The following is a 19,086-nucleotide window of genomic DNA, read 5'->3' on the forward strand; positions in this document are numbered from 1 at the left end:
AATTTTGAACCAAAAATGACCCATTTAATGAATTCGAGGGCACATTTTTTTTCTTTTTGTTAAGTAATGATTAATTAACATAAGGGTTTTGCTATGGTGGTATCAATGTGTAAAATTATTTTCATTCCCATAAGGTTGATATGTATATTTAATAGTAGAATTAAAGTTTGTGTGTTTGCCAAAAACAAAAATTAACATTGAATTGATTATTACACACATGTACATAAATTTTCAGTTTAAACCATTTGTTATTACTTAAAATCGGTTTTTTCAATTTGATTCGTCAGTTCATTTTTCAGTAGACGCAAAATGGATACCGAACCAATAAGTCATTTTCAAAACCTACAAAACCAAACCAAACCAAACCAAACCAAACCATGATTTTTTTTATTTTTTTATAAGGTTCAATGATTTCGGTTTCATACGCTCATGTGTAACGATAATATACTAATACAACAATAATAAAACATTTACGGTCACCAAAATATAAACAAACTTATCTTTTTATATTTAGAGAAATAAAATAAGTGTTGCATTTGAGTAAGAAGAAACATACAAATTACAGTAAACCCATTATTACACTCTTTGTCGTTACTCCCATTTCAACAAATCACAGTGGGTGTCCATTACTCTTGCTACATTCCTCCAAACCCTTCTTCTCTCATTTCTTCTTCACTTTCTCAAGTACTCATTTTCTCCCAATTTCAACTCTTAATCCTCAAAACTCAGTTAATATTAAAGCATTTTTGATCTGGGTTTTCTTTACTTTGCAGATTTTTAAGTTCGCCGGAGATGGCCGGAGGTGGTGGCGGAGGAAAGTCCGACGAGCCGACACCACACCCACCAAAAGATCAGCTGCTTGGTGTTACTTACTGCATTACTAGTCCACCCCCTTGGCGTAAGTTTTGCTTTATTATTATTATTATTGTTATTCTGGTAGATGCTGTTCTTGTTATTCTTTATTTGTTTCTTGTGACACAAGTAATTTGGATATTCTGAACTGGGTTGTTTGTAAGATAATGTTTAATAATATATACATGGTACCAATTTATTCTGATTCCTGTACAATGGTTTCATGATTCTTGTTTCACATCTACTTTTGTTTTGTTAGTTATATTATGGGGAAGGAATTAAGGTTGTTGTGGAATATGATTTTGGGTTGTGAATTAATCTAGTTGGTATTTAATTTTAGTTAAACTTTTATGCAAAGTGTTTTTGACAAAATCAAATATTACTTTTTACCTTTTGAATTTTTGATATAACTAAAACAAACCCTTTACTTAAAAGTAACCACTTTTGTAAAGGTCCAAGATCCTGGTTGATTTGTTTTGATATTATGAATCTGTTGTAAAAATATTGTATCTTGAATATTCACATCTTTTTGTTGCATTTAAGAATAAGCCCTAAAAGAAGAGTTGCTTTCCCAAACATATAATGGTGTTTGAGAAATAAAATTTAAGAAGTATATATATGTGTTTGTCCAAATTATTTATTGGCCCTGTGACTTGAAACGTAGCGAAAGTTATGCTTGTTTTAAGTTGGGGCCACTTCTTGCCCACTTTCTTTTAACCTGGTCTAAATAGGAGTCTGTTAATTCTTGTAGGTTTGTAAACGAACCAAACGTTCAGTGAACAGTTTATGAACCGTTTTGCAGGATGTTTGTTTATTTAGTGAACAAACAAATATGAACACAAGTTTTGTTCATTTAGTTAAATGAACAAACATGAACACCTGTCTCGTTCGTTCATTTATGTTCGTGAATTTTCCTTCATTTAAATTCTTTATGTACGGTCGTCTACGTTCGTTAATATTCATTCAAATTTTTTGATTCCAAACACATTATTTTTCACATTACTTTAAAGTGGTTTTACCTCAGTTTTGTTCTTTCATCTATGTTCAGTTATGCTCGTTTGTTTATGTTCGTGAACCATTCGTTTATACTGTTAACGAACGAACACGAACATGTTCATCTTCTTAATGAGCATTAACAAGAAAACCCTGTTTGTTTTATTGTTCATGTTTGATCTTTTGTTCGGTTAAAGTTAAACGAACGATTATTATTTCAAAAATGTGTCTTGATGTCATTACTTAATTTTATTTAAAAGTTTATATATGTTGCAGCCGAGGCTATTCTACTTGGTTTTCAACATTACTTGGTAATGCTCGGGACAGTGGTTATTATTCCGACCGCACTTGTACCTCAAATGGGCGGAGGAAATGTAAGACATTAAAGTTGAAACATATGTTTAATCTTTTATGAATTCTTGAAATGTGAATATAGTTATGTTTTAATGAGTTTTTATAATTAGGTGGAGAAAGCAGAAGTTATCCAAACTCTTCTTTTCGTGGCGGGTTGGAACACTTTGTTACAATCTTTGTTTGGTACTAGGTTACCTGCAGTGATTGGTGGTTCATATACTTTTGTTGCAGCCACAATTTCAATCATCTTGAATAACAAATGGGATGATCCGGATCCTATTATGGTTGGTCAATTTAGACATTTAATCTTTATTTTATATTGAGTAGTTTGTGAAAAAGAAAATGAATTTTGTAAAATCATGTATTAAATTTTTGTGTTGATTTTTGTGTTTGTTTTTATTAGAAATTTAAGAAGACGATGCGGGCAATCCAAGGAGCTATGATTGTTGCATCAACGCTTCAAATCGTACTAGGGTTTAGTGGTTTATGGAGAAATGTTTCAAGGTTGGTCGACTCTTAGGTAAACGGGTTAAACAAGTCGTGTTCGGGTAAAACTTACCTTTCCTTTTCTTATGTTATTATAGATTCTTGAGCCCCCTTTCGGCTACTCCTTTGGTCGCTCTTGCTGGTTTTGGGCTTTATGAATTTGGATTCCCTGGGGTAAGCATAATGTTGTTGCAAGGACAAAACGGAAAAAATCTAATGCATTTTGTTTTTTCTATAGATATTTTATTTATGAATTTTTTACTTCTTACATAATACATGTAACCTGCACATGTAGATTCTATAAATAAACGAATTGTGTTTATGTATTTTTTTATAATGTTAAAAGAGATGAATTAACATTGCATTTTAACAATTTTCTTGTATTTTAACGTTTTTTTAAAATTGATAAATGAAATGATTAATTTTGTTTTCAAAAAAACTATATTATAAAAAATCATACATTCTCATGACTAATGCGATTTAACTTATTATTTTAGGTTGCAAGATGTGTTGAAATTGGGCTGCCTCAGCTCATCATTGTAGTTATCTTGTCTCAGGTAATATAAATTTGTGATAAATAAAAAATGTCAAATGTTATATAAATTTACATATTAATTTCAAGATTTTGGTTTCTTTGATCATCTGCAGTATGTATCTCATATGATACATTCAGGCAAACCGATTTTTGAGAAATTTTCTGTTTTAATGTCGATTGCAATCGTTTGGATTTACGCTCATTTGCTTACTGTTGGTGGAGCCTACGATCATAAGCCCCCTAAAACACAAACAAGTTGTCGTACTGATCGTGCTGGATTAGTTGAGGGTGCACCATGGTTAGTAGTTCAACCTTTGATTATTGGTTGATTAATATTTTTATTACGTCTAAATGATTATACTAACAAATTTTTATTCTTTTCTTTTGCAGGATAAGAGTGCCGTATCCGTTTCAATGGGGTGCGCCTTCATTTGATGCGGGTGAAGCGTTTGCAATGATGATGACGTCTTTTGTTGCTCTTGTGGAGGTTCGTTTTTAGTGTCGGTCAACCGTTGACTAGATTAGTCAATATTAATCTTGTTAACCATCAAGAACGTCGTTTAATTTGTTGCTGGGTTATAGTTTATTCTAAATATGTTTTTGCATGTTTTAATTTATAATGTCAGTCAACCGGTGGCTTCATGGCAGTCTCGAGATATGCAAGTGCCACCCCCTTGCCTCCATCGGTTCTAAGCCGTGGTGTTGGTTGGCAGGTATTACCATTGTTTTAACACTTGTACTATTTAAATGTATGAAAATGTGGTTAATTACCGTTTTACCCTTTACTTGCTAGATCATTACATATTATAAATTAATAGTAGTGTTGACTGTAGTAATATCTCTTGTGGACCAAAGTTAATATTGTTATCTTGTTTTGTATTACAATGGTCTAATAGGTGAAAATTAGCTTGAAATTTTGCCAGTTTTATTAAGACCTCCCAAAATTAAGTTGTTGCATTTATTAAATATTATAAATATTCTTTTATTAGGGAATTGGCATTTTGTTGTCCGGCATGTTTGGAACTGTGAATGGATGTTCGGTATCTATGTGAGTAAAAAATTTTTGGCTTAAAATTACAGGTTTCATCTTTTTCTTTTTTTTATATAAACCTTGTTTAATATTGAGTCACTTATTTATATGTTGGCAGTGAGAATGCTGGTCTTTTAGCCGTGACACGTGTCGGTAGTCGAAGAGTCGTACAAATCTCTGCAGGGTGGATGATTTTCTTCTCGGTTCTTGGTGCGTTAAAATCCCTTTATACATTTTCTTTTTAATTATTCTTAATACTTATCGCTATCGGTTCTCGGTCAAACAGGTTGGGTTGACCGGAAACACTTTTTAGTCCATAACAATCTCATTTCTTTTCTCTCCTTAGCTGTTAGTTTTGACTTTACTCCTCTGACCCTATTGAGATATAACCATAACTTGAGTCCAGAATCGACCCGTTGGCTAATAAACGGGTTGGGTTGACCAGAAACACTTTTTTGTCCATAACAATCTTATTTTTTTTCCCTCTTAGCTTTAATTTTGACTTTACCCCCTTTGACCTGTTTGAGATACAACCATGACTTAAACCCTGAATCGACCCATTTGAAAAACGGGTCAAAATTGAAACTTATAATTTCAAATTTAAATTTTTATGCAGGTAAATTTGGGGCGGTTTTTTCTTCAATCCCTGCACCGATTGTTGCTGCTTTGTACTGTCTTTTCTTCGCTTTCGTTGGTAAGTTGGTAAATTCAGATTTGGCCGGTTTGGTAGAACTGAAGGGCATTAATGTCTTCTCATGTTTTTGTAGGATCTTCTGGTTTGAGTTTACTTCAATTCTGCAACCTCAACAGCTTCAGGACAAAGTTTATATTGGGCTTTTCATTCTTTTTGGGCCTGTCTATTCCCCAATATTTTAATGAGTACGAAGCTATTAATGGACGTGGTCCGGTCCACTCGTCTGGAAGATGGGTATGTGCAAGAAGGGCGGTCGGGTAATGGGCCAAAGCAGTTTGGGTCAAAACGGGTCGTTTTTAGTATGGGTAGTTTTGGGCACAAACCGAACCAAAAACCGAAAGTTTGGCCTTTTAGTTTTTAAAACTTTTTTGGCTTCGATTTTACCATATGGACTTGAAAATTTAAGGCCAGAAGAAAATGGCTCAAAATAATGAAATTGGGTGTATGTTTTTCTTTCTTTTTTTTTTTTGTTAATTGATGAATAATTTATTATTACAGATTTGGATATAAACTTTGTGCGCTACACAATTTAATTTCTTATAGATTTCTTAAAGTTGGTTTTTTCATTTTCTTTTTGGTTTCGTACCAATCATTACAGCGTGGTTTTCGGTTACGGGTTCGGTTATTTTGGTTTTGCGCGCACTCTTAATTAGTTGATGCTATTTTGCAGTTCAACGATATGGTGAATATTCCATTTTCATCTGAAGCTTTTGTGGCTGGGATTGTTGCATATTTTCTGGATAACACGCTTCATAGACGTGATAGCTCGGTCAGAAAAGATAGAGGCAAACATTGGTGGGATAAGTTCCGTTCATTCCACACCGACACACGAAGTGAAGAGTTCTACTCGTTACCGTTTAATCTCAACAAATATTTCCCAGCCGTTTGAGGTGATGAAGTTGCAACAAACAAGTGGTGTTGGTTTTAGTTATAATTATGTATCTAATCTTATGCTAAAGTAGTTTGAGTTTGATCATATTTCATGAGTGATTTATTAGACATTTGGCCATAGTTGGCATTTTTGGTGTAAATGCAATGGTAAGAACGAAGATTGGTTGAAGCAGAAAGGATTAGTTGTTGCTTTCAACTTATTAAAGAATATTGTCTACCACTTTTGTAATAGAAATCTTGATTCCTGAATGTGCACTTATTTTCTGATTATTTTTCGTTAGAGGTGTTTTATTAAACATCTTGCAAGCATAAATTGCTTATGAATATATTACATACTGAAGCGTTGGTGATGCAAACATATGAATTTGTATAGTCGGCCTCAACGAGGGTCAGTGTTTCAAAAGCAGGTACACATGAATCTTTAGCGGGCTTATGGGTTGTCACAAAGATGTTCGACGACAACGCCTAAGAGAATATTTATTCAAAACATATTTATTCCGAAACAAAAAGTTATTCAACTCAGCATCCACAGTCAAAAAGATCAAATCTTGTGGTAATTTTCTTTGAACAACATAACAAAATATTAAGCTTCTGTTGTGCTCTCAGTGACCCTGTTTTCGGGTTCATGGTGCTTGTCAAATTGGCTGAAATCCCCCTTGGCCATGAAGATCTGCGCATGATGGTGCTTACAGTATAATTGGTGTTCATGAGTCACATAGTTTGATGAACTTATGCGACACCCGCCATAGCTGCATTTGAAACAGGCCTTGTGGTATGCGTTTCCATCAACACCCACCTGAAAACCGACCATCAAGATCATCAAAGTTCGAAACTTTTGGAGTATACAAGTGTGTTTATGTATATTTTCCTTCTCTGCCTGCTCATCTTAATGAGCTGAAATGTTGAGCTCGAGTTCTAGCTTGTAACAAGCTTGAGCCAGCTCGCTTATTATTTGGAAAAAAAACTGGTTTTATAGTTTTACACATCTAGATATACATAAAAAGAAAAAAAGTACTATTTTTAACATACACATAACACATAATTAATTAACCACTTATATTTTGTATAGTGTTAAAATCTGTTTATCTTAATGAACTGAAATGTTAAGCTCAAGCTCGTCTCGTAAAAAGCTCGAGCCAACTAGTTTAAAAAAATATATATATATATTTCTATATATATCAATATATATTTAAAAAAAAATAATATTTCTAGCTTACACATAATGCATAATTTAATGAACTATAATATTTAATATAATTTATATACATATATTAAAATTTGGGCTTTGATTGAAATGAGACAGGTAAATACGCCTAACGAGTGAGCCAATGAGCCGGGCTTACCTTGGCTCGGGCTCAACTCGTTTACAAACTATCGGATTTCGAAAGAGTCACTGGCCTAGAGATTCTTAAACAATCCTAACTTTTTGGTGCCTGATTGTTTGGCATTAGTATCTGATTATTTACTGATTATCAGTATTTGCCAAATACTAACTTCAAACATTAAAACTGCATCCAAGCACCATCTATCTGGTTATTCGATACCGCGTAAACACTTTCAAACACAATGCCAAACACCATCTTATTTCTCGTTTTTGTGGTTTACCTTTTCACTGGGGTAGACGGTTTTCTTGCAAGTAACACACTTGTCTTGGGTCCCACCAAACATGCTTGATACTTTGCTGTTAGACTGACACTGAATATTCCATATATGGTAAGTTGTAAATACATTGTTACCATCATAGATTCTACAAAAATCAGAAACTAATATTTAGTTTATTATGAATTTAATCAACCCGTACCTGATCATATGATCTAGCAGTTTTCGGGGCACCTACATGACAAATAGATAGTTAGCACCAAAGATACAAATGTGTTTTCCCTTTAAAATCGCAGCGGTATCTTTTTAAGTGTGTTTTTAGTTTAACAGATAAAAAAACGTGAAGTTAACTGAAACGAGAATGAAGATAACGGACTAAAAAAGCTATAATAAAATACTTTCGGACTAAAATATACTTCTTACAAACCACAGGGACTAAATGCGTAGTTTACTCAAGAATGTATGATGCAAATAGCCAAATACTTTAGTTATATAAAAGTTTACTTATTTAATTTTTTTTAATTTTAATAAGGGTGTTAAATTGGTCGAGTTCGTGGGTTAACCCGAAAATCGTGTCACACATGAACCTGGGGACTCACACAACACGAGTTTTCACGGGTTGATAGACAACCTATTTTACTCGAAATTTTGTAAAATTTTATAGTAATAGTACTCTAAAATTACATATTTATAACCAAAAATACTAATGCATGTAATTTATTTACATTCAAACTATTAAACTTAATGTTTATATCTTTTTTTATCTTTAAAATTTACAGTTAAGTTAAAACATAGCACACATAATAAAAGAATAAGTAAAAAATTATATGGGCCAGTTTGTGAGCCCGCTAGGTTGATGTGAAAATGACCCATTTAGAACAATATGCGTGCGGGTCCAACCCGAATATGACTAACCTTCAAAACTCTTGTCCAAACTGCCAGTCATTTTGAAGAGTTGATCAAAGTGAGGTTGGCAGTATAACACTCCTTCAAAAGAGCTATAATTACTCAACTGCAATAAACAAATTTATTAAAAAAATCAACATAAAATAGTTTGTTTTTGGTTTATCGGTTTATTGCGGTTATTATCAAACAAAGAAACCTTCAAAATTTTCAATAAAAAACTACAATCACATGATCAATAAACTTAATTCTAGTTATCTGAAATCAATATGTTTTTGTGATCACGGGAACCTGTTACTAGTAAACTCACGACCCACTTATACCCTGCTAACCAAGGAGATCAAACTCAAAATTTAAATTATACGCGGATCATAAATGTAAAAAAAATCATGAAAACCAAAGAAAGAACCCTCAAAATGTTAAGAAATCTTATCACATGAAGCAAAAGTTTAACACTTTATTTCTTAAAATCAATAATCACACAAGATCACATATTACAAAAAGATAGATTATAAATTCAAAAACCCAAAAACAATCACACAAAACTAGCAAAAAACATTCTCTAAAGCCAAAAAAACTCCTCAAGTATCAACAAAATACAAAGTTAATCAAGAAGCCAGAATTTGATTTAACTAGCAGCATAGCATAACTAAACAACACATATAGATATATGAAAGTTGGATAATAACCTTAAGGGTGCCTTTGCAATGGTGGCATCTGAAACAAGCCCGGTGATAAACCTTATTATCCACAGTGAGTTCATCCACCAAGTAAACAGTCTTCTCACAAGCCTTACACTTCTGTGTTGTCCCACCATATGAAGCCATTTTTATGACTTATGATCAAATCAAGAAACCCAAATAATAATCAGATTTCTTGATCGTTCAAGACTTTGTATTTGTGTGTTGAGTTGGTGGAGTATAACAAGAGAGCAGGGGTTTTACAACAGGATTGTTAATTGTGGGGTTGTTTTTGTAATTATGTGGAGTTTGGGGGGTGGCTATTAGTTGAAATTTGTGTCTTTTAGGAGGGAGTTGTGTCACCTTTCCGACCAAAAGTACCGCGTTCATGTGTTTGCTGTAACATAAAGGTGGTATGGTTTTGGTTATGTCTCGTTTCAAAATTAACTGAACCAAACCGCATCAAAACGGACTGAATTGCACCAACATCAAACTAAAGCGAATTATATAACAGTTAACTACACCAGACTTTTTTTGTAATGTTTGTTATTGGATTTATACCTTAAACTCATTCTTTGGATAAAAAGTTTTGGACTCAAATTATATATATACTAAATACTAACTTTTAGTTAACACACAAAATGACACTGTAGATGGTTTTAATATTATTCTAATAGAAGTTATCATTTCAATCAATGGCTGCCACTCATTTTTTTCTTTTCTTTATTTAATATTTTGTACTGCAGTACAATCAAGAAAGCAAACTATACATACTACATATATTAGTAGGATTACAAGTCACATTATACACGAAACTTAAACTAACCAATGAAAGAATGTATCATTGTTTCCATAATTTGTTTTTTCAAAAATATTTATCAGTTTTCATATATAACAATTAAAAATAATTTTAGATGTATAAGCGATTTTAATTAATTTAACAATTAAACGTTTTAATACTAAATAAAATTATTTTAAAATACAGTTTATTTTATGATGCATTTCGGGGTTAACAGGCCGGTATTGGTATTCGTTTTTATGGTTTCGATCAATGTAAAACATATATAGATACTTTTACAACATAGGTACCGATGTTGGTTCTATCATAATATGCATCGTTATTTATTTTTATTGTTTTCAATAAATGTAAATTTCCGCTGCAACGCGCGGGCATATTTACTAGTTTACTACTAAATGGTTTAAGTATACCTTTGGTCAAAAGTCATGGATTCAAATTTATTGTTTTTGACCAAGTTTTTGCCTCAACCATTTTAAGCCTAAGTATAAAACTGAAAACTACTACAATCAAACTGAATCCAGCTGTAAAACAAAAAACATGAAAAAACGAAACGATTGGTTTCTTAAAATTGAACCCAGATTTCGGTTTTAGGCCGGCGTACCCAGTGTTGCAAAAATCCCGACTAGTCACCGATTAATCCCCGATTAATCGCTAGTCCCCACTTCACTGATTAATTTTGGGCTAGTCGGCCAATTAATCGGTTAACGGTCAAATCCGGCCAAAATCGACGATTTTCGGCGAGATTCTGACCATAATCAGTGGTTTCCGGCGAGATTCCGACCCAAATCAACTATTTTCGGTGAGATTGCAGCAAAAACTAGTGGTTTCCAGCGAGATTCCAGCCAATTTCCGGCCAAAATATGTTTGTGTATGTATAAAACTGAAAAATTACATATAAAAATGTGTTGTGTATGTATAAAACTAAAAAATATACCTTAAAGTCTGATCCGATTAATCTCGACTAATCCCGATTAATCGCTAGTCCCCACCCCACCGTCCGACCACCGACTAGCGATTTTTACAACACTGGGTGTACCCTAAATAAATGATAATGTTGTGGTCAATAAATAAAGGGGACAAAATGGTGGTTGTCAGGTTTAAATAGTTATATATATTCTTCTTATGCTCATTGAATAAAACGTTAAAAAAACATTTATGTTCTCAAATGCATGTTATTGACTTGTTATGCCTATTCACGGATACCTACTCTACACCTTTTCTTTTTTTCCCTCTTACAATGATATATCATCCCTCAATCATTGGGTTGATAAACATTTTTAGTACACTTCTAGTAAGGTAACATATTGTCTCGTCATGGTCAATCTTTATAAGCCTCACGATCTTTTAAAATTTTGATTTCAAAATTAGATCAGCTTAAAACTCAAAAACATTGGTGGAGGGAGTCCGTAAATGATTCAATTTAGCTATGGATCTAAATCGAACAAGCCTGTAATAGATATTTAAGTTTCCATATTCTCTATTGGTGTTAGAGTGGTTAAACTGTTGGTGTTTGTTGATCAAAGCCATGATTGATAAGAAGGGATTGATTTTCGGAGAAGCCGTGATCAAGAAGGAGATCGGCAACTATAAATCGTTTCAGCAGGTTCAAAACCCATCAATGATCAAAGTCATGTCCGTTCCAAGCAACCAAAACAGTATCTTAGGAACATCTTAAGTTGATCAATGTTGGAAGTAATTTCAGACCCTAAGTCACAAGTCAGTAAACTTGAGAGACTAATATTGACAAGTCAGTCATAGTTGGTTATATTTCCTAATTATAATATGTTTCCTAATTGTATTGTAATTATAACAGGTAATGTCTTGGCTAGCAAGTTATGTTAGTTTATATAAACCAAGTTATGGTTAGACATTATAGATAGTGTGGTGTGAGATGCAACCAAGTTTGGGTTCGTCTAGAGACACACACGAGATGTAACCGAGTTAGGGTTCATCAAGAGTCCAACTGAGTTAGGGTTTGATAGAGTTGTAATCAGTTTTTTGAGTAAGATTTTTTGATTAATATAAACGAGAGTTATTGTTTGATTATCGATCTAGGACTTGAATTGGTATCAGAGCTTATGATCTAAATTCGTTTTGTGTTTTCGATTCTGGTTACCAAACTTCAATTGGTATCAGAGCGGTTACGCTCTTGGTGTTTATCGATCAAAGTTGTGATTGATAAGGAGGAGACCGAAGACTCAAGTCGTCGATCAAAGTAGTGATTGATAAGGAGGGTTCGGTTAAGTCGTGATCGAGACAAGGGTCAGCGACGGGCTAAGACTTGGTGATCAAGACGTGTTTACGGTGTTCGATCAAAGTCGTGGTCGAGGTAAGTAAATTTGTTTGATCGAAGGTCAAGTGTCTGTTTTGGTGTTGATCGATCAAGGAGCACCACTAACACTTTTACGATAAAGAAAAGAAGTCGTGTTCGTTTGTGTTCTTTGTTTGGCAGAAAAAGAGGTTTCTGAATTTTTGAGTTTTGCGATTGATTCAAGGGGCATCTAGATTCATAGAAAAAGAGGGCTTTCTTGATTTGTGATTGGTTCATTGGTTAAAGAAGAAGCTAAAAAGCAAAGTCAACAGAGATTCTTTTTTGTTTTGCTGAAGAGAACTTCAAAGGAAAAAAAAACCAAGCCAAATTGGTTTATTATTTTTCTTATTGATTTAACAAGTTGGGTTTAATCATTAAATATTGGATTGGACAAGTCGGTTCAATTCATAGCTTTTTGTTATTCGGGTTGAACGAGTTATGTTCTGACTTAAGGGTTTGATATGTTGGATCGAACCGGATGCTCATTAAGAAGACCAAGAAGATTGTTGTTCGTTCGATAAGATGATCGCAATCTCAGCCAAAGGAGTGGTTATGCGTTTTCATACGACCGAGTGAATGGTCGGGGACAGGGTCATAGAGGTAGTCGAGTTCGGGAGAGCCGAAGAACACATCTATGGATCAAGAAAAGTTCTGGGGAGATCAAGACCAAGATGGTTGTGAAAACCGAAAAGGTAAATTTCATGGGTCAAATCATACAGGGCAAAAGAGACATGCTCAGAGTTGAAGAACCACTTATTTCGAGTCAGAAATTAGGGTTCGCTGGCTTCGAACAATAAAGAAGGCCGATCAACAGAATATTCTTGTTCTTCTTATCGTTGCCGCCGTACAATAAAAACGCTACCTCAGGTTCGCCTAACCTGCTATCGCTTGTAGACACTGCAACCGCCGGAAGAACCGTAATTCCGCTGCCGGAGCAAATAAGTCCGACTGACTTGTTTTAGCAAATAGACCCCGATTCGAAAACCCAACTTGGTTCCGATATCTGCCGATTGATAGCTCCTCCTCAAAGACCACCTATTTCAAGTCGAAAATTAGGGGGGTGATTGTTGGACTTAATTTCCGTCCTCGAGTCAATGAGGCGGGTTGGGCCGACTCATCGAGCCTATGATGAGTTCGTGTGTTGTTTATCAAGTCGAGCAAATGACTTGGACAACAAGGAATTTATTTATTAGTTAATTGTTAAAATGTTTTTACTAATTAGTGTTTGAGTATGATAAGGAGATTGTATTCTAGTCTAATTAGGTTTTCATGTTTAAACTAGTATATATACCCGAGCTTGTGGGTTATATCAAAAAGTGAGTTAAGAGAGTTTAAGTATTGTAATTTTCGAGCTAATGAAAATTATAAAGATCGAGATTATGATCTAAAACTTCGTTATTGTGTTTATCGATCCTGGTCACCAAACTTCAATTGGTATCAGAGCTTATGATCTAAATTCGTTTTGTGTTTTCGATTCTGGTTACCAAACTTCAATCAATACGTTGGGAACAACTAACGTTATCGATCAGACTTGATTTTCAACTTGAAATCAAAATTTGGACAATTTAACCGAGAAAATCAAACATTGATCTTTTGGTTATAAATCCGACCCTAACTTAGTGAGCAAGACATTACCATAATGATTCTATTGCAATCAGGAAACTAAACCAACTTGACTAACTTGTCAACTTAGGACATTCCATATTCCCCGACTTGTGAATATATGGTCCAGAGTTACCAATAATCACCCCGTACTTTCGGAACTATAATCGTAACTTGATTTTTCTTGTCCATCAACCATTGATCGTCTTTTTTTTTTTTTTAATTTAGTCATTCGGATCACAGATTAGATCTGATTTCCAACTTAAAATGAAATTTGAATCATTTAATTGAGAAAACTGAATATGGTCTTTTAGTCTTAACTTGGTAGCAAGTATTATTCGGCTTTGGTTCCACAGTTACCAAAATTACAAAAACAAGACTGGATGCAACTTCTTGAAGCAATAAATCGCCAATCTCTAGATCTCCTTGGCGTCTTTGATAAGTTGTCCCTAGATCTCTCCACGACAGAGACACATTTCCATGTGACAGCTAGATCATGGTTTTAATCCCGGATACATTGAGTTTGGACTGCGATTACACCATGCTTTAATACCACTTCAAGGCACATGGTTGATAAATGTTTTATCATTGCAATTGTAAACATATTCAAAAACTCGTTACAGTAACACTTTATTGATCACTAAGAAACCCATTAAATTCATTAAACGCCCCTTGAGACTATCCCCTTTCACTTACCACACAACCCAATCTTTATTATAAAACTAATTTCTCTCTCTTCAACCTACTCAACCTAACTATATCAAACTTTCCACTCTCATTAGCAGCCAAACATTCACTACTTTTTATTAAATAAATATAATTTATAATTGTTTTTCTGACGTGTTCACAAGATAAACTGAACAGGACTGTGTTTTTAGATTTTCTAAAAATTTAATCATTAAAAGTCATTAGCAAACATCAATATTCCAGTTAAAATAATTGGTGTGAAAGAAAAATAAAAAGAAATTAAAAGAAAAGCCATAGATATCTTGACATGTGACAGTAAAATTGTTTGCAATTTGGTTTGGTGAAGCAATGGGTTTGATCCATTTATTGTATTTTTTACTTATTTAATTTTTTAAATAGTAAAACAAACCACTAAGAGTTTGCTATATGGGCCCAAATCCCCGTCTCACTTAGAGGTGTACAAAACCGGCTTTTCTTACAAACTGAACCGGTTTGGTTTTTGCATATTCGAAACAGATTTAAGTCAAACTAGTTCGGATTAGAAACTGGTTTAAGCATAGAAGTAGCCAAACTGATCCAGATAGGTTCAGGTTGATTTCAAACCCATTTTAAATCGATTTTATTGAAAAATACCCAAACCTCTATACGAACCGGCGGTTTGATTCGATTTGGTAGAAACTGGTTTGAGAAATCAACCGGTTCAGTTTGGTTTCCGGTTAACCGGCTCCTAACTGGTTTTTGTTCACACCTCTAGTCTCACCAACTTGTGAGTGGGCTTCCTGTGATCAGGAATTACCAACATAAGAAAGCTATTCAAGTCATATACCAAATCAACCACACCTTCAAAAACCAAAATACAACATCTCCAGTAACGACATTACTTTAATTTGAAGAGGTTTGCAAGATCATATTGCATATCCTCGTCTACTATTAGTTCCTCGCAACAAGAATCTCATTTCCTTGATATTAATGATAAGACTGTAATTCTCAAAGATTCGGGTTTCAAAGGTGATGCCGGAAATGGGAAATCATTTGCTAGCGGTGTTAAAGAATGGGTATTACCAATTTATTCGTTTATTTTGATTTTTTTAACATAGTCCCCTTTGAAATCAACTTATCACACACCCAACCTTACACGTAAAACCTTCCAAAACTACGTCGTTTTGATTAAAATTTACCAAAAATGAATTTGAAATGTCTATTTCCCTTATTCCCTTACTGTTTTCATCCAATTAATTAAGATAATAATTGGTAACTAAAAACTGAAATTATTTTAATCACTTTTGTTTTAATAGAAACTGGAAACAAATAAAAACGAAACCCTTTAAGTGTTATTTTTCGATTGAAATTGCAAAATAGTCTATACAATTATTAAGTATGAATATGTTTTCTGATTTAAGAATTTCATTCTTGTGTCTGTGAGCACTCTCCAATCCTACCTGGCTTCATGCTTCGAATCTAGCACATATAGGGTTTGGTTGTTTATTGTTTCCGTTCTTTTTCAGTGTCAATGAAAGTACTCAAAATTATATTGTGTAATGAAACAAAATGAATAATGATCTCATAATTCTTGTATACATTAATTATATTGTAAGCTCAACTGTGATGGAAGAGCTATAAAGAATCCCAAAAAAAGTTTCAACCTAATAATAATACTTAACATATATTGTTTTTGTTAGTTCGGAACATAATAGTAAAAAATATGGAGATTTTCAATTAATTTATATGGGAGATATGAGGGATGACCTTGGCTTGCTAAGGTTCGAGTCCTGATCTCACCCGGTTTTACAGGCTCCTCGCTGTCGTGCCGTTTGACGGGCGTGGGGGTCGGGTTTTATCCGGTGAATCCCTCAACAGGTGGACCGCTAGGGGCTCCGTCCGTCCGGACTAGTGGCTGGCTCGAGCTACCTGTAGCCAATGGGGGCCGCGTACGGAGTACCCGGCGTTACTTAGTTGGCCGTTCAAAAAAATGACATAGTTTTACGTGTAAGGTTAGGTGTATGACAGCACCGTATTCACTTTCCTCTAAATAAATATGGCAACGTTGGAGGTTTTAATAAAGATTCCTTAGTTATCCTAGCCATGTTATTTAGTTTTTGCATGACTTAACGATGGTAATCATATTTTCACATAATAATAAGTAATACTTGTTAAACATATATTCTCTAGTCAAACCATTTTTAAGTGGGACGTAAATCAAAACTAAGTCTCGGGTTGATAGTCGAATAGGGATGTTCATCGAATCGAATAACGAATCTTCAAAAGATCGTGGCCTTTTGGTGGTGAAAGCTTTCTAAGTTTAAGTTTCCCCAAATCAATTTCAACTAGTAAGAATCTATAAATACAATGTTGGGCATAGATTGAAATTCAACTTTCGCCTAAATCACATTATTTCGCCTAAATCTATAGATTGAAACTATGTTTCTCTTAACCTGCAAGTGCTATAGATTCTTAATCTAATTGAAATTAACAACTAGAAATACAGGTATTTCAATTATTTATACCAAAATCTATAGATTCTTTTGAAATCTCTTGTTAAACCAAAATCTATAGGTTTATTATGTATAGTGTGACTCCTTGTTCTATTATAAATCACATCAATAAAAAAATTAAGGTGCTGGATCATCAGAAGAACAATGCTTTAACAAATTAGTATTTGCAATTTATGAAAGCCGTGATTAATAATAAGATAAATAACTTATTTCATTTCGAAACCTTCATAGATCAAATCGATTACTATTTCTGAATCTCAATAAGGAGATAAAAATAACAAGGATAGAATTTGATTAGTTGGTATTCAAAATATACGATTCAAGTAGTCAAGTCAAGAAATAGATGGTTGAATCAAAATAATTTTGTTTAAAGTTCTATTTTTTTTCCAGAGGACAATATGAATATTATATCATGGTCCATCAACACACTAAATGGGTTACAAGATCTATCCGGTGTAGAAGTATGCCAAGATTTTTATTGGAAAATCAGGGGTATCCAAGTCCATAGCCAAGTACTTATTACTTCTTGGGTTGTAATTGCTATCTTATTAGGTTCAACCACTTTAGCCGTTCGGAACCCACAAACCATTCCGACTGGCGGTCAATTTCTTCGAATATATCCTTGAAATAATCCAAATAATATTTTTTTTGCTAGTATTCGTATTCGAATAAAAGCTGAATTATTCGATTTGAATTCGTATTGCATGCCATATCCGAAATTTGATTTGATTCGTATTTGAAACTCGAATTCGAATAGAATACAAACGAATTCGAATAAATTCGATTTGATTCAGGTTCACCTATGTTAAAAATTTCAAAAACTAAAATCATAATTGAAAAAACAAAATTATCAGCTTAAAGTAGCTACAACACTATGTGATGCTATGTTCAAAATTAAAATACATATAGTATGGCATAAGAAATAATAATATGTGCTATTGGGTAATTGGGTTTATATATTTTGTAATGGGCATTTATTATTTATGGATTTGGCTCAAATAAAGTTTTGTTTTGTTATATATATATATATATATATATATATATATATATATATATGTATATATATATATATATATTTGAATTCGAATTTCAAATCGAATCGAATAATAAATCATAAATTCGTATTCGATACTATGATCGAATACGAATCAAATCGAATTCGAGTTTTTTAAAAACGAATTCAAATCTTAATAATTGACTTCGAATCGAATTTTGAATTGAATATTTCGAATCCAAATCAAATTCTGAACACCCCTATCGTCAAACACAAACTTTTGGAAGTGCCAGGTGATATAACTAACTTCCAAACAAGTAAAATGTATAGATAGTTAAGCTACAATGTTTTAGTGTCAGGAAACTTTTGTAAAAGAATAGATTTTTACGGTTTGGTACACTATTAAGTGATTAACACATCTAAGTGTTTAAAGTTTTAACATTTAAAAAAAATAAAAATAAAATCTAAGTGTTTTAAAGTTTGGGTGTTACATTGGGATTAGATAAAGTTTGTAATCATGATCGGTGGATGTGTCAATTTCACATTTTTGTTCACACTTGTTGAAGACATAATTCATAAGGACCTTTAGAATTTTGTTGTCACAAGCTTTGTACCTACTAAGCAAGTTCTTGAATTTAGCTCTACTTGTCAAATCGTGGTGGAGATGGACAATTTCAACGGATTCTTTATGGGTTAATTGTATTAGAGCTATTCACATGTCCCGCTTGCACTCGATTGTAAAATGGCGAGCTTATCTATTTGCGTGGCTTGAAAATAAGTTTCTAAAATTGATAGGAATTTTTCCAGTTTAGCTAGGGCTCAATCTAAAAGAATTATTTATTAGGAATGTGTGGACGGGTAAGAACACAAGGTTTTTGCTAGATGCTAGGTTATGCAGGTTCTCGATGAGAGAATAATTGTAGGAACCGTTCGGTGTAAAAATAAATAAAACATTTTTAATACGATTACAATACAAAGAATAAACAAAAAACACATATCTAGAAAGCATTAAATTACAGTACAATTACAACAAAAATAAATCAAAGTACAAAGAACCGGGTAGAAGTAGAAGTTGGTGACCGAGGATCGTGTTGAACACGGGGCCCTTACAACAAATTCCGAGTCTCTCCTCATTTTGTTTCCCAGGGTACAACGGCCAGAGCAGTATGTACTGCCGGAGTTGA

At 33.4% G+C, this 19,086-nt stretch overlaps 2 protein-coding genes across 2 annotated transcripts; one reads left to right on the forward strand and one right to left on the reverse strand.

Annotated features, from left to right (window-relative positions):
- Window positions 1-665: 665 nt before the first annotated feature.
- Window positions 666-6,084, forward strand: LOC143529924 (nucleobase-ascorbate transporter 6-like). Its single transcript, XM_077025606.1, has 15 exons — window positions 666-684; window positions 774-898; window positions 2,122-2,219; window positions 2,310-2,483; window positions 2,603-2,703; window positions 2,784-2,859; window positions 3,183-3,242; window positions 3,334-3,518; window positions 3,611-3,707; window positions 3,847-3,933; window positions 4,210-4,268; window positions 4,369-4,460; window positions 4,867-4,944; window positions 5,018-5,178; window positions 5,615-6,084. Exons 2-15 carry the CDS (start codon window positions 793-795, stop codon window positions 5,831-5,833), a joined length of 1,593 nt encoding a protein of 530 aa, XP_076881721.1. The 5' UTR covers window positions 666-684; window positions 774-792; the 3' UTR covers window positions 5,834-6,084.
- A 114-nt stretch (window positions 6,085-6,198) lies between these two features.
- LOC143529925 (LIM domain-containing protein WLIM1-like) lies at window positions 6,199-9,215 on the reverse strand. The gene is made up of 5 exons (XM_077025607.1): window positions 9,027-9,215; window positions 8,350-8,446; window positions 7,637-7,668; window positions 7,441-7,530; window positions 6,199-6,631 (listed from the first exon to the last, which is right to left on the reverse strand). The coding sequence occupies exons 1-5, from the start codon at window positions 9,162-9,164 to the stop codon at window positions 6,419-6,421; spliced, it is 570 nt and encodes a 189-aa protein (XP_076881722.1). The 5' UTR covers window positions 9,165-9,215; the 3' UTR covers window positions 6,199-6,418.
- Window positions 9,216-19,086: the final 9,871 nt, after the last annotated feature.

The sequence above is a fragment of the Bidens hawaiensis genome, unplaced genomic scaffold (assembly GCF_021521415.1).
Source record: "Bidens hawaiensis isolate Kalapana, Puna unplaced genomic scaffold, B.hawaiensis_p1.1 tig00008762_1, whole genome shotgun sequence".
NCBI lineage: Eukaryota > Viridiplantae > Streptophyta > Magnoliopsida > Asterales > Asteraceae > Bidens > Bidens hawaiensis.

What these genes read in the sequence shown, in the direction of transcription:
- LOC143529924 (XM_077025606.1), top strand. Translation starts at nt 793, where the DNA reads ATGGCCGGAGGTGGTGGCGGAGGAAAGTCCGACGAGCCGACACCACAC. An exon ending in CTCAAATGGGCGGAGGAAAT is followed by an intron (nt 2,220 to 2,309) that starts GTAAGACATTAA and finishes TTTTATAATTAG; the next exon opens with GTGGAGAAAGCAGAAGTTAT. An exon ending in ATGATCCGGATCCTATTATG is followed by an intron (nt 2,484 to 2,602) that starts GTTGGTCAATTT and finishes TGTTTTTATTAG; the next exon opens with AAATTTAAGAAGACGATGCG.
- LOC143529925 (XM_077025607.1), bottom strand. Translation starts at nt 9,164, where the DNA reads ATGGCTTCATATGGTGGGACAACACAGAAGTGTAAGGCTTGTGAGAAG. An exon ending in ATTGCAAAGGCACCCTTAAG is followed by an intron (nt 8,447 to 9,026) that starts GTTATTATCCAA and finishes TGTTTATTGCAG; the next exon opens with TTGAGTAATTATAGCTCTTT. An exon ending in CTGCTAGATCATATGATCAG is followed by an intron (nt 7,531 to 7,636) that starts GTACGGGTTGAT and finishes TGGAATATTCAG; the next exon opens with TGTCAGTCTAACAGCAAAGT.